This window comes from Colius striatus, chromosome Z (assembly GCF_028858725.1).
Source record: "Colius striatus isolate bColStr4 chromosome Z, bColStr4.1.hap1, whole genome shotgun sequence".
NCBI lineage: Eukaryota > Metazoa > Chordata > Aves > Coliiformes > Coliidae > Colius > Colius striatus.
In genome coordinates this window covers 22447668-22460438 of record NC_084790.1, presented here as the reverse complement: position 1 = coordinate 22460438, position 12771 = coordinate 22447668, and the positions used below count along the sequence as shown (strand labels likewise).

Sequence of the window (12771 nt, the reverse complement as noted above, 5' to 3'; positions counted from 1 at the left end):
GAGCACTGCAGTAAGGGGCATTGGTTCTGGCTAGCGTTTGTTTTGACACAATTATTTCAAAGTTGAAAATAACTTTCTTATATTTCTAACACTTTTGGTATTTTTCTGATAGTTTAGTGCTGCGATTTCTTTCCTACCAATGGAAAAAATGTAAGGAGTCTTCCTCTGTTGAATTTTGCTGCCATCTCAGAACTGTGAGAAGATACAGTCAGGTTTCACTTGTTTTGCTTCTAAAGGGACCTTTTTTGGTGATGATGCTTCTATAAGCATCATAATCTAATAATATTCCTTTTTTTGTTCTTTTCCATTTTTGTAAGGGGTTGTGAGACATCGTTTCCTATGATCATCACTATGCTTTTTGAGTGCTTCTCTGAAAAAGCTATCTAAAGATAATTCTTTGATGTTCTACTCTTTTTTTGTTTCCTTTACATAAATGTTGCGGTTTTATATTGTGTGAAGAGGTTAGAGGTTTTTTCAGTCGTATGCTATGTACTTTATATTGTTTGGTTTTTTTCATCAGCAGTGTGTGAGTAACCTTAAAAAATTCATTGTATTTTATTGTTGAAACAGAAGCTTGGAATCTACTCTTCATGTCTTTGCTAGGAAAATAGGTTTTCCTAGAAAACAAGGAGAGGGCATTTGTCATAAGAAAAATTGAAGGGTGTGCAGCAATTGGCAGGGCCAGGAGCAAATAGTGTGTGTGGGCCTTTCCTGATTTCAGAGAATAATTTTCGTTCGCACAGGAAATGAAGAGATATTTTTTTTCTGACTGGTTTTCTTAATTTCCACAGTCTTACAAAACTCAATGTCAGATGCCACACTGTGAAGCAGCTGTGGTTACACTACGTGTCGGCTGACTCAAAGCAGTTGAGCTTTTAAGTACTGACAGTAGTGCTGTTTAAGTATATTATTTCTGCTCTGCCTATGAACTCACGTGTTTTTTGGCGTTTTCTCAGTTCTGCAGGACTAAATGCATGTTTTGCAGTTGACTTTGCATGAAGCAGAAGCAGTACAACACTTCATGATGCAAGTACTCCCATGGACCTCCGTGGAAGGAGGCTTACCAAAAACATCAGAGTGCTGGTACTGATATCTTCACAGATACAACTTTTAACGTCTTGTGGGTTTTTTCCTCCTCCACAGGGTACACATTTCATCCAGTTGTGTTGCCAGAGGAATATCCCCATTGTGTTTTTGCAGAATATTACAGGTGAATAAGCTTGATAGTTTGAAGTATGTTGTAGGCTTTGCTGTTAACTATTGAGGCTATGAATTTAGACAGCATCTTGTGTGCTTTCTTAACCCCTATCTCTAGACTGTTTTGAAGTCAGCCTGTTGACAGCCGGTGAAGGCCTTACCTTTATAACTTGTTCTTAATTGGTTTTTCTTCATATGCTATAGACCACACAGTATGACATATAGGACAGTATAATAAAATAAAGTTAGTGAGACTTTTTTTCATGTTGGGTTTCTTTAGGTTTTATGGTTGGTAGAGAATATGAAGCTGGAGGGATAGCAAAAGATGGTGCCAAGATGGTAACTGCTGTAGCTTGTGCCAGTGTACCTAAAATAACAGTGATTATCGGTGGTTCTTACGGAGCTGGAAACTATGGAATGTGTGGAAGAGCATATAGGTAAGTGCCACTTCAGGTTATGACAGAAGATAAAACCAAGTTAAGAGAACATAGGCTTGAAGTTGTATTCTGAGAAACTATCTAAACTCTTGAAGAAGTTGTACTGTTTGGAAAACAAAATAGTTCTCAGTGAATAGGTCATAACAACCTGAGTAAATAGCAGGTAAATAACAACCTGACAAACCTATAGAGACTGATAGGTTCATGATTAGCCTTGAATTAGGTGACGTAGGAGATCTTCTAACATGTAAACATGCTGATGTGCTTTTCTCCCACTTTAGCTCTTGGAGGAAAAATTACACAGGTCTAAACAAGCATTAGGCAGTGAGGGCTGATCTGTTATTCTGCATTTGGATTACAGTGACCAGCCTGGCTCTATGAGTAATGTTTGCAGAAATCCAAAGGACTTTTTCTTTTTTTATCCCTTTGGACATGATTCATATAAATGGTTGGGGTTTTTTAATTTTTCAAGATGCTTCATGCTATTGAACTTGTTGGTGATTTTCTAAAGAGAAAAATTCCTGGAGGATGGAGGCGAGATGGAGAGACTCAAGAAAGACTTAAGGTGCTTGAATGTAGGAAATTAACAGAATTTCTGCATTTTCAAACAGGATGCTGCAAGCACTGAAGTACATTAATTTGCATTCTTTAAAAAATATACATTGTAAGATTGTGCATAAAAATTAGTTCTTAGCTGAGTGAGAATTAGTTCTTTATTAGGAAATGATGTCTTACTTTAATATTTCATTTGTATTTTTTCAGTCCAAGATTTCTTTATGTGTGGCCAAATGCTCGCATATCAGTGATGGGAGGGGAGCAAGCTGCAACTGTTCTAGCTACAATAGCTAAGGACCAAAAAGCAAGGGAGGGAAAACAGGTATATCTTTTTTCATTTGCAGTAATACTATTATCTTTTACACTTTTCACTGGATCTGCTCTCTTTTATAAGTTAGGAAAAGACGTTACAGAGTGAGACACCAATGAACTGTCATTCTCCTGGTGCCACCTACTGCATTAACAAACATGAGGCATTTGTGAAATATTATTCTGTACATCTTCTAAATGTGCAGATCATTCATAACATTTCTTGTCTTTGCTTAGAAAGAGGAGTATTTCTCATGTCATCATCCTTCTGTATTTTGTGCACCAGATTATTAGTTCTGCCCAAGGTGAGCAGCCAGGGATCTTCCCTGATTTGGGAGTATAAGGAGGAATATGTTAGAACAAAGTGTCTTCCCAACTATTTTTGAAGTAGATGGTTCTATGGAAAGCTGATCTTCATATTATTCATTGACTAAAAATTATAAGACTTACAAAAGCAGAGGTCTGTAGAGATTTGGAGAAGGTTTTGACTCATTTCAAAGCTTCAATTGGAAAGCAGTGGTATTTTGTTTAGTAATCTTTTCTAGATTTCTGTACACTTTGTTGTATTTTTAAGTTGAATGTTTATACTGGTGCCTTGGTCACATAGGAAGTGATGTTCTTGTAATGTGTTAAAATTGCTTGTATTCATCATGAGTAATATTAAGAATATTAAAGTGATATGTACATATTATCTCAACAGATCTTTACATTTTGCTTGGGCTTTCTGTGGATAGAATACTTTCACCCTCACCCCTCTCTTTGTCTTAATTTTCTAAATCCCTATTGACAGGATGATACATAAAAAGAATTTTGGGAAAATAATTGTAGGTCATGTGAGTAAAATGTTTTAGAAATTTGAAAATTTTACGAACTATAGTGCTGACCACTCTGAATCACAGAAAAAACCCAGTGTTGAAATAGCACAGATTTGTTTTATTAAAAAATCTTGGCAAAAGCAATTCACAACAGGGTTTATTCAGTAGAGTAGCTTCAGTGATTTTTTTCAGATGCCAGTCCCCATTTATTCTTAATATCAGTTAAGTTTATTTTACTCTCCTTTTCCCTTCCATCCCATTTTGAAAAGTGCTATAGTAATTTTGCTGACAAATGTGCTAAATTAGTAATTGTGTGCAAAAAAAGAGAAAAACTTTGGAGAGATAATTTAGGCAGTTTCTTCAAGCATATGATGCAGCATATAAAGCTCTGTTGCCATTGTGAAAGAAAACGTTAGCGAGTATCTGTGTTTGTTTATTTGCTTGTTTCTTAGTTATCTGAGGCAGATGAAGCAGCTTTGAAGGAGCCAATCATTAGGAGATTTGAGGAAGAAGGAAATCCTTACTATTCCAGTGCAAGGTAATGTTTAAATTACTTCTCTAAAACTTAACAGATGTCACAGGATATAACAGTAATGTCTAAATCTCGGTCTTCAAGAACAGCAGGTCAGAGCAATCTGGAACAAAGGTTGTGTTTCATGTCAAAGAGTAAAACACAAAGAGCTTCATTTCAGTATTTTATCTGCCTTGTCTCTCAGACTTCATAGTACATACTGTTTCAGAAGAAGGCATGCACTTACAGGAATTATCCTGCTTGTTCTGTAGGTAATGATATAGTAGCGTGGAGTTTATACTCTGTGTATGTTTATTCTGGATAAGTTTTATATTATTCTCCCCAGTATAATACATGGTGACCTTTCTAAAGCGTGTTGAACAGTGTAATGAGTAGCTGCACATCTATCAGAATTCATTTTAGTGGGATTCTGCAAGTAGAAGAGGGCCGGTAGTAAAGCAGAAGTTTGACAAAGTTGTGAAGCCATTTGCAAGCATCAGGTTGTGATCCCAGTAGGTGACTATTGGTATCATGGTTTAGGCCCATCAGGGGACAAAAGACCACAATTAACCTGAGAATTGCCAAAGGGCAGGGAGGGCTTAATTGCCACTTAAGGTGCAGGACAAAACAGACCAGGCTACATGGCCTGGGGAAGAAAACAGAAAATAATTTAATCCAACACCAACTAAAGCAAAACCATAAACCCCCAAAACACAACCAACACAAAAAAACACAGAGTAGCACAACAATGAAGAGTACAACCAGCCCTTTAAGACCACCTCCCCACTCCTCCCCTCTTCCCAGGCTCAGATCCCTGATCCCGGTGTCTTTCTCTCCTCCCCTCCACTGAACAGCCCAGGGGGGCAGGGAATGGGGGTTTCAGTCAGTCTATTCCTGATGGTTTCTGCAGTTTGTCTCTCCTCAGGACAGGTGGGCTCTCCACCAGTCTTCCCTGCAAGTCCGTGGGGTCCCTCACACATGGTAGCCCTGCACGGGCTGCTCCAACATGTGTTCATCCCAAAGGCTGCAGCTCCTCTCTTCCTCTCACGTGTGTCTGCTCTGCAGCCCGCAGGCTCTCCAGCATGGCCTGGGCCATGGCTGCCTCCTCACACAGTCTCTCTCGCCTGTCCGGGCTCACTCACACGGAGCTGCTGGTGGCTCTCCGTAATGCCATGGCCCTGCATGGGTTGCAGGGGTACAGCCTGTGTTCTTGCCAGAGGGGTCTCCTGGTCTGGTGCTCCTCCTTCCTTCCTCCTTCTCTGACTGAGGGATCTGTGTGGTTGCCTTTGTCTTGTATCACTCTTAACACCTCCTCTCCAGCACTTCAAATTCCCATCCCTAAATAGTGATGGCAGAGGCGCCAGATTGGCCCAGCTGGGCCGGAGGTGGGTGTGAACCCAGGCGCCGGGGGAGAGTCCGCAAACTTTTTACCAGGTCTTCACTGCAACCCGCTCCCCCTGTTACCAAGCAAAAGCGGCTCCTTGCCAGACCGTGACAATTGTATGACAGCAGTTTGGATAGAGGATTAGCTGATGCGTGCAACATATTCATATTTTCTGAGAAGTCCTTTGCAGCGTTTTGTGCTCAGGTTGATGGAGTATTAGTAAATGGCTAAGAACTAGTTAGGCTAATGAAGCAAGGTGGCATCCTGGAGTGTTACCTCTGGAAGTAGCTTGGAGGCTTTCTTGGCCTCTGACGGTTACTCAACATTAGTTGCGTGCTGTCTACCCTAATGTTACTCCATCTTCTGCTTGTGCTATCCAAAAGCTAAGTCTCCACAGGCTCTCAGCTGCTAATGATGGTAGAAGGTAGCATTATAACAGCGCTTTACTGTGCCTCTATGTGCCTCTTCTCATTTTGCAGAAAGAATATCAATCGTACTCAGGTGTGGTATATGCTGTACTTATGCTTTCGAATAGCCAAATTAGAATTACTGATGGTTTTTGTACCTGCAAGCTGAGACGTTTGGAAACAGTGTACAGAGTGATTGAGATATGATAAATTTTGATGTGGGAATCGTGGGCAGAAATTATGTGAACAGGTGAGTGCAAGATACTCTGTCAGTGTCATAGATATGCCTGGGATCCTTTTTGCCCTATCTCATGTATGACAAATTTGATGCAGCAGCAAAGCATCAGCAGAGCATCAATGAGTTCCTTTATGAATTGTTTAGCATGATTTGAAGGAAGATGTAAAATTAATGTTTGGTTTTATCCTGTTTTCCATTAGGATAGTGGAAGGAACTTACTCATTTTAAAGTTTAATCAAGGAGGTGCCTTTGTCAAAGGGAAGCTCTTGCCATTTTACCCTGGCTGGTGCTGTGATGGAATAAGTGATCTCAATAGGATATGTAGCACAGGGTCTGTGGTGTTGTCTAGGCAGATTTCAGTGGTGCAGTTGTATAGCACTGGGTCCTAGATTTAGGGAAGATTTTAGTTTCCTCGCTGTTTGGTCTGTGCTTCTGGCAGAGGTCTATGCAGTAGTTCTGCAGAGAGCCATATTCTCATGTTTTTGAAGTTTTATGCATGTCTCCAACCTCCACTGCTTATAAGTTACAGTTTATTGTGGATTTTGCATATAATCAATGGGAATACTTTTGTGAAACCCTGAAATGTTAATGACACAGACTTTCTGGTAGTACATTGGTTTTGATTATTGTTTTTAATCTCTTCAATCAATTTAAATTTAATAGGGTTTCCCTGAAATTGGGAGATGGTGTCAGCTTTTAAAACTTTTGTGCTCTCTCTTTCAATACTTCTTAAAGGTAAAGCCTAGTATATGTGTCACAAAACCTTGTTCCCTTAGGCAAGCAGGAAAAATGAAAACACATATTGTTTTCTTTTATAACTGGATTTTAAGGAGAAGATTTTCTCACTGATATAATAACATTTAAAAAATGAATCAAACTGTCTGGACTTAAAATTAATCCTTACCATGGAGGGGAAGATGGATGGTTTGATTTTTTTTCATTTGCTTTTTTAGAATATGCTCACCATAAACACAGTCATAGTCTGCATACTGATGATTGAAAATAATGGGATTTATTTAACATTTGATGTATTTGTTATATTAGCAATTTAAAAGCTTGTCTTTTACCAAAGACCAACAGACCATTGTCAATATTTACAACAGTATGTTAGTAATCTGTAAGAAAGTAGTTTTGCATGTAAGATTAAGATTAGAATTTTGAAGTCCAGAGATTTTTAGACTTGAAACTTGAGTATTTGGCACTGGCTTTGTGCACTCTGCTGAGCAACTTTTACCACTTTATGTTTCCAGAATATCTGGACATTATGTGATGTTAGGTTACAAATCCGAAAGGCACCTCAGTAAATACTGTGCATTTGCCTAGCCTAGGGTTTAAGACTACTCTTAATGTTGGGTGTTCTGTCCTCCATTTAAAAAAGCAGGGTAGTTCCTACTGTGCTTATGGCTTTGAAGGGGAAGTTATTGCACACAAGTGTGAGCTGTCTGAAAGCTGGTGTGGGTCTGGCTTGCAAGGGTTGGGTTCATGGGCTCAAGCTAATAAGCCCAGCTGAAACATGAAGTCAGATGTCAGAGCTGAAATCCCACTGAGATTCTTCTGGCTAAAATCAATGAAAGTGAAATGTCCCTGTTTAGGGAAGAATGCTTATGAGAACAATATGTGACTAGCTCAGGTCAAAACAGTCCAGGCTGGTTTTTCTCTCTTCAATCCATGAAGGTACAGTCTGCATTGTCTAGGAGTTCTTAATTGCTCTCTGCTGTCTTGTTAGAGATAATTGGGTATATCAGTAGGCATTTGTATATTTTCTGCCTTGATTTCATACTTTCTTGCCAATATTATCAAATGTGTGGCTTGTCACTTCACTTACTGCTAATTCCTAAGCAAGACCTCAGACCAGTAGTTTTTGTTACTGTGGTGAAGGCTGTCCAAACAGAAATAATGAGATGAAGTAGAATTACAGTCTTTGCAGCAGATAATGTACCTGACAGAGGGATTTAGCCACCTTGCACCCTGGAGCCAGTGCATTTGTCACCCAACATCAGCAGCTGCTGGCCAGCAAGCACTTGATGTAGGTCAGGGAGAAGTAACCTTTGCTGTTAAAGGATGTTTCCTGTCTGGCCCCAAGTGTGGCCAAAAAAAAAACCAGTTGATGGTCAACCCAATAAGGGTACTGAATCAAAACTGAATCTCAGCAGCTTTGGTTTTGTCAGATGCTAACTAGGTAACTCCACCAAAATGACCAACCAGGAAGCTCCACCAGAGAGCTTTGCATTATGGAGAGGGAAGAAGGATGGCGGCTGCTCCTGAGGCCCTCTTGCCCTCTCCTCATGATAACACGAGACCAGCCTGCCTCACCCTTAGTGTTCATGGAGACGTGACCCTTCCAGTTGACTTCATTGGGCTTTGAATCAAGCTTTTAGCAGTAATAATGAGAGGAAAGGAAAATAATGGCCCTAAGATACAAGTAAATTTTCCTGTTTACCGTGCTTAGATAATTTTGCTTATAAATTATAACTTTATAAATGTACCGGATGCCAGTACTGTTCCCCACAGTTGTATTTTTTAATCAAACTTTAATCAATTATTAGAACCTTTCAGAGTGAGCAGTCTTAATTAACAGCAGTCATTAGGCAGCACTCTTTTTAATGAATTACATTAATCTACTTACAGGTTCCTAAAAGGATTGTAGCAGTTTGCATCTTAACAAATTATATGAGCATTTTACTTTCGAGCACTTAATTTCTTTTACTCACAGTGTCTCTATTACAAATCTTTTATGACTGTAGATGTGACTCATGTTCTAGTTGGTGTTTTAATAGATAGTTTAATTATTAATGTTACATCCCAGTTGAGAATGTCGTTTTCTTTAAACAAAAGAGAAGCAGAAGCCACAGGTGACCATATGAAAGCAGTTTGACTTCCATGCAAGATAAAATTGTTGTGGTTGTCAACCCGAGTTAATTGTGGTGTTATAAAAAAACGAAATCTGCCTTAAAGTATTCTTAATGTTCAGAAGTGTTTATTACAGTGGTAGTCAAAATGACTACCTGCAACTTGGCAGGTGCCACGTTAAGCTGGGTGACTCTTGTTGTTTCAGTTTATCCCTGCCCTCCCCAGGCCGTTAGATAAGTGCATTTAAGAAATATTAATTTCTTCATTGAGTTTCAATGTATTTAATAAATAAAAAAAGCTTAATTGCAAATATTCTTTGAAACAGCTGGTCTGCTGAGCAAACAAACCTGTAGCAGTCAAACAAACATAATTGGCTTAAAAATAGAAGTTACTGTATTTGAGATTGTTCTTACATTTGTTTTATTCACAGTGCTAAGAAAGCAAAGGGATTCTGTTTCTTTTCACTACAATTAGGGATCTTCTCTATCACTTCTGCAGATTAATCTAACTATATCCATCAAACCTAAATCAAGATGTAAAATAAAAGAGGAAGGGACAAAAAGCATAAGCAGTAAACTTTGTTCATGCATACCTCATGGTGTTGCAAGTGTAGGAAATTCTATCTTGGCCATCCTGTCATGTGAGATTATATGAATAGGTATGACCACTATCTGGGGGGGGCAGGGAGGGTGCAGGGAGGAACCACAAGACAACAAAAGAATTCAAACAACTCCAGTAAATCTCAGGAAAACCCAGTTTTACTTGATCCTTTGGTTGTTTTAAACAAAAAAGCTTCTAATTTATCTTTATGGATGGTAAGTGGCAGTTAACTCCAAGTCTCTTTTGAATGGAGTATTGTTAAAATATACCAAAATACTGTAGTGGGTTATTACCTACAATGTAAAACTACAGTTAGGAAAGGAGTTACCCACAGAAGCAGAGTGCAAGAGCTTATACTATGCACTTTATCCAGAATAGGATACAGACAATTCTTGTGTGTCTTTTTCAACAGAATTTGCTTTTAATACCACATCCATGCAGATGCTAACATGGGACTTAAATATTCCAGTGCCTGGCTTACCAGTCCACTAGATGGAAGATACTGAGAATCCTAAAAGGAGAACAGATTAGATAGCACTACACTTTCCTTATATTTGTAGTTTGGGTTTATAGCAATTTTTTCCCCTTGAAAGAAGTTATTTTTTTGATAGATTCCTTTCCATGTTGGTTGGGACCTGTAAGCCAGGCCATGAAGTGTCACGGCTACTGTGGTGTAAAATTTATTTAATCCAGCTTTTATTTTCAGTTCCAAAAAAAGCAAGAGCATAATTTTGCCCAATTAACAGCAAAGTCTTCCCTTCTTCAAACCCTTTTTTCACTTTTTTTATTTCCACTGTGCTCATGTACCCCATTTAGGGTAACAGTCTCCTCTACTCGGGGAGCTGCAGCATGACAAGATATATTTATAGCAGAACATTCTTTCTGAGATGGTTCTCTTTTTGTTTTCCTCTCACTGCTAGTAGGAGAACAGGCCTCTAAGCTAAGTCTGAACCTTCTTGCCTCATCTTGTTACAGGTGTTTTTATTATAACTCCATTTTGTGCATCCTAGGATAGATACATGTAGTTGTTGTAAAATAAAAAGTATGCAGTGTCAGTCTCTTTAATATTTTTATCTGATGTAATGAATGTTATTTTCACAGCAAATGTCAAAATAAAGCAAAGATGACACTCAGAAGTGTCTACTGCTGTCTTGAGCTTTTCACCATGTATTTATGTACAGTTTGCAGTGACTCTCATTTGGGAGCAAGATTGCCACATTTAGTATTGAGATAAGAATGCAAAATGTATCATTCCCCGTCTAATAGATTTTTTTTTTCACTTAATATTCAAACCACAGGAAATTTGTTGCTAGAAACTTCAGTTAGAAAAGAATGGCTATCCTTTCTCTTGGTAGAGTCAGTCCTGGCTCCCTATTCATTACTTTTTCTTGTATTTTTAATTTTTTTGTGGACAAATAATAAAATATCAGCCAATACTGAAGTAACTTCAAAAAAGAATGTGAAATAGATCTCTCTAGGGAATAATGGGATGGAGGAGCATCACTGTCTTAACCAAAGATACTGTGCCTGTGTTTTGCAGACCCTGACTAAAATCCACACCTATTTAAACAAAACTGGGTTGCAATGAGCAATGTTCCATCTTGCTTAAATGTCTTGCTGGAGTGTTAGTAGTTATACAGTGTTTACAGTTTTGTGGCATGGTAGAGGTTTTGGCAGGGATTTTGTTTTGGGTAGTGTGGAGCTGTCATTGAGAAGTGATGCCACAAATACTGTAATCTTTTTATAATGTCAGACTAGTTACAGATGTTTGTGATTTTGGGGGCTTAAGAATTTGGTAATGGCTCATTCATGATTTGTCTTCAGCGGAGGGTTAAGAGGGGTTATTATTGTTGATTATAACTGGGCTTCAGAAAAAGTAAATACAACAAATGCTGGGAATACTTTAAATCCACTCTGTCTCTTTCAATAACGAAAGAGTAAATAGTTGTATTATCCTCACCTGGCAGCTGAACTAACATGAGTAACTTAAATAATGATGTGACATAATCCTTAAAATACCGGCGTTCTTAATAGAAGAAATAAGTCATTGACGAAAGGTCATTTAAAAACTAAAGAGGTTCTCTCTAAGCTGATGACTTCACACTAAAAATAAGTATGAAGCATCTCACTTAAAATATGCAGAGCTGCCGTTATTCATTTATCCAAAATGAACATCTTTCATACGAGGAAAGGCTGTGGGAACCGGGGCTGTTTAGTCTAGAAAAGAGAAGGCAGGAGGGATCTTATTAACATTTACAGATATGTAAAGGGTGGGTATCGGGAGGTTGGGACATCTCTTTTTTCTGTTGCAGCTAGCAACAGGACAAGGGGTAATGAGATAAAGCTGCAACACAAAAAGTTCCAATATAAGAAAAAACTATTAAATATAAGAAAAAACTATTTCACCCTGGCACAGGCTGCCCAGAGGGGTTGTGGAGTCTCTTTCCTTGGAGGTATTCAAGACCCGCCTGGACATGTTCCTATGTGACCTGATCTGGGCTGACCTGCTTCTGCAGGGGGGTTGGACTAGATGATCTCTAAAGGTCCCTTCCAATCCTACCATTCTATGATTCTATGAAAGTGTACCCTGTTATATAGAAGACAAATCTGTGAGTAATGCACACCAGTCTATTACATTGATGGCTAAGATGGATTAACTCCATGACTTCAAGTATGTTTTAGCACTTTAGTCCACGCTTATAGTGTAACTGTGTCCAGTTTCATCTGCTTGAAAATCTACCTGTGATACATGTTAATTATTTCCTTTACTAGCTTTAGATTTCTTTTTTTTTTCCCTAGATTGTGGGATGACGGAATTATTGATCCAGCTGACACAAGACTGGTTTTGGGCCTCAGTCTCAGCGCAGCATTAAATGCACCTACGAAGAAGACAGAATTTGGGGTTTTCAGGATGTAAAATTAAACTCATGCTATCAGAATTACCTTTGTGTATTTTAATTGGGGCTGGAGAGCAAATCAGCTACAATGTTGAAGTATTAAAAAATAAAGATTTGTACAATGCTATTTTTAATGGAAATATGGTAGTTACGTTCACTGGAGGTCACAGTGCTTGTGTAAGACTGCATTGCATGCATGAACTGCAGCTTGACAAGAAAACATGGATACTATCCCTTACAGAAATAAATCTGCAAAAACAGCTACATATTTGGTGCTTATCAGCTCCTTTGTTTCTTTTCCTTCTTTTTGCATGTCTCCTATAAATGCAAAATACCTTTTTCCATTTCAGCAAAAGGAAGAATCCACGTTTGCCAGTAAATAACTTTTGCAAAAGAAAAGTACTGCAAGGGCAGCCAGGGAATTAACACAGCATGAAATAGAAGATTTCATGCAGTTGTTGGCATTTTGGCATTTCTCTGGCTTTCATGCAAAAACCATAGCTCTTCTGTGCAGTTCCCTGAAGTCAAAACAACAAGAGAACCTGATGGCTGCATAGTGTTTTCTGAAAAA

The 12771-nt window shown here is 38.5% G+C and overlaps 1 protein-coding gene across 1 annotated transcript in view; it reads left to right on the top strand.

Annotated features, from left to right (window-relative positions):
• Positions 1 to 12242, top strand: part of MCCC2 (methylcrotonyl-CoA carboxylase subunit 2) — a 42136-nt gene extending 29894 nt beyond the window's left edge. The window contains exons 13-17 of the mRNA XM_062018809.1: positions 1144 to 1210; positions 1478 to 1634; positions 2397 to 2511; positions 3766 to 3851; positions 12103 to 12242. Of these exons, the coding sequence (XP_061874793.1) occupies positions 1144 to 1210; positions 1478 to 1634; positions 2397 to 2511; positions 3766 to 3851; positions 12103 to 12220 (543 nt within the window). The 3' untranslated portion in view covers positions 12221 to 12242. The remainder of the gene's footprint in view (positions 1 to 1143; positions 1211 to 1477; positions 1635 to 2396; positions 2512 to 3765; positions 3852 to 12102) is intronic.
• The last annotated feature ends 529 nt before the right edge of the window (positions 12243 to 12771 follow it).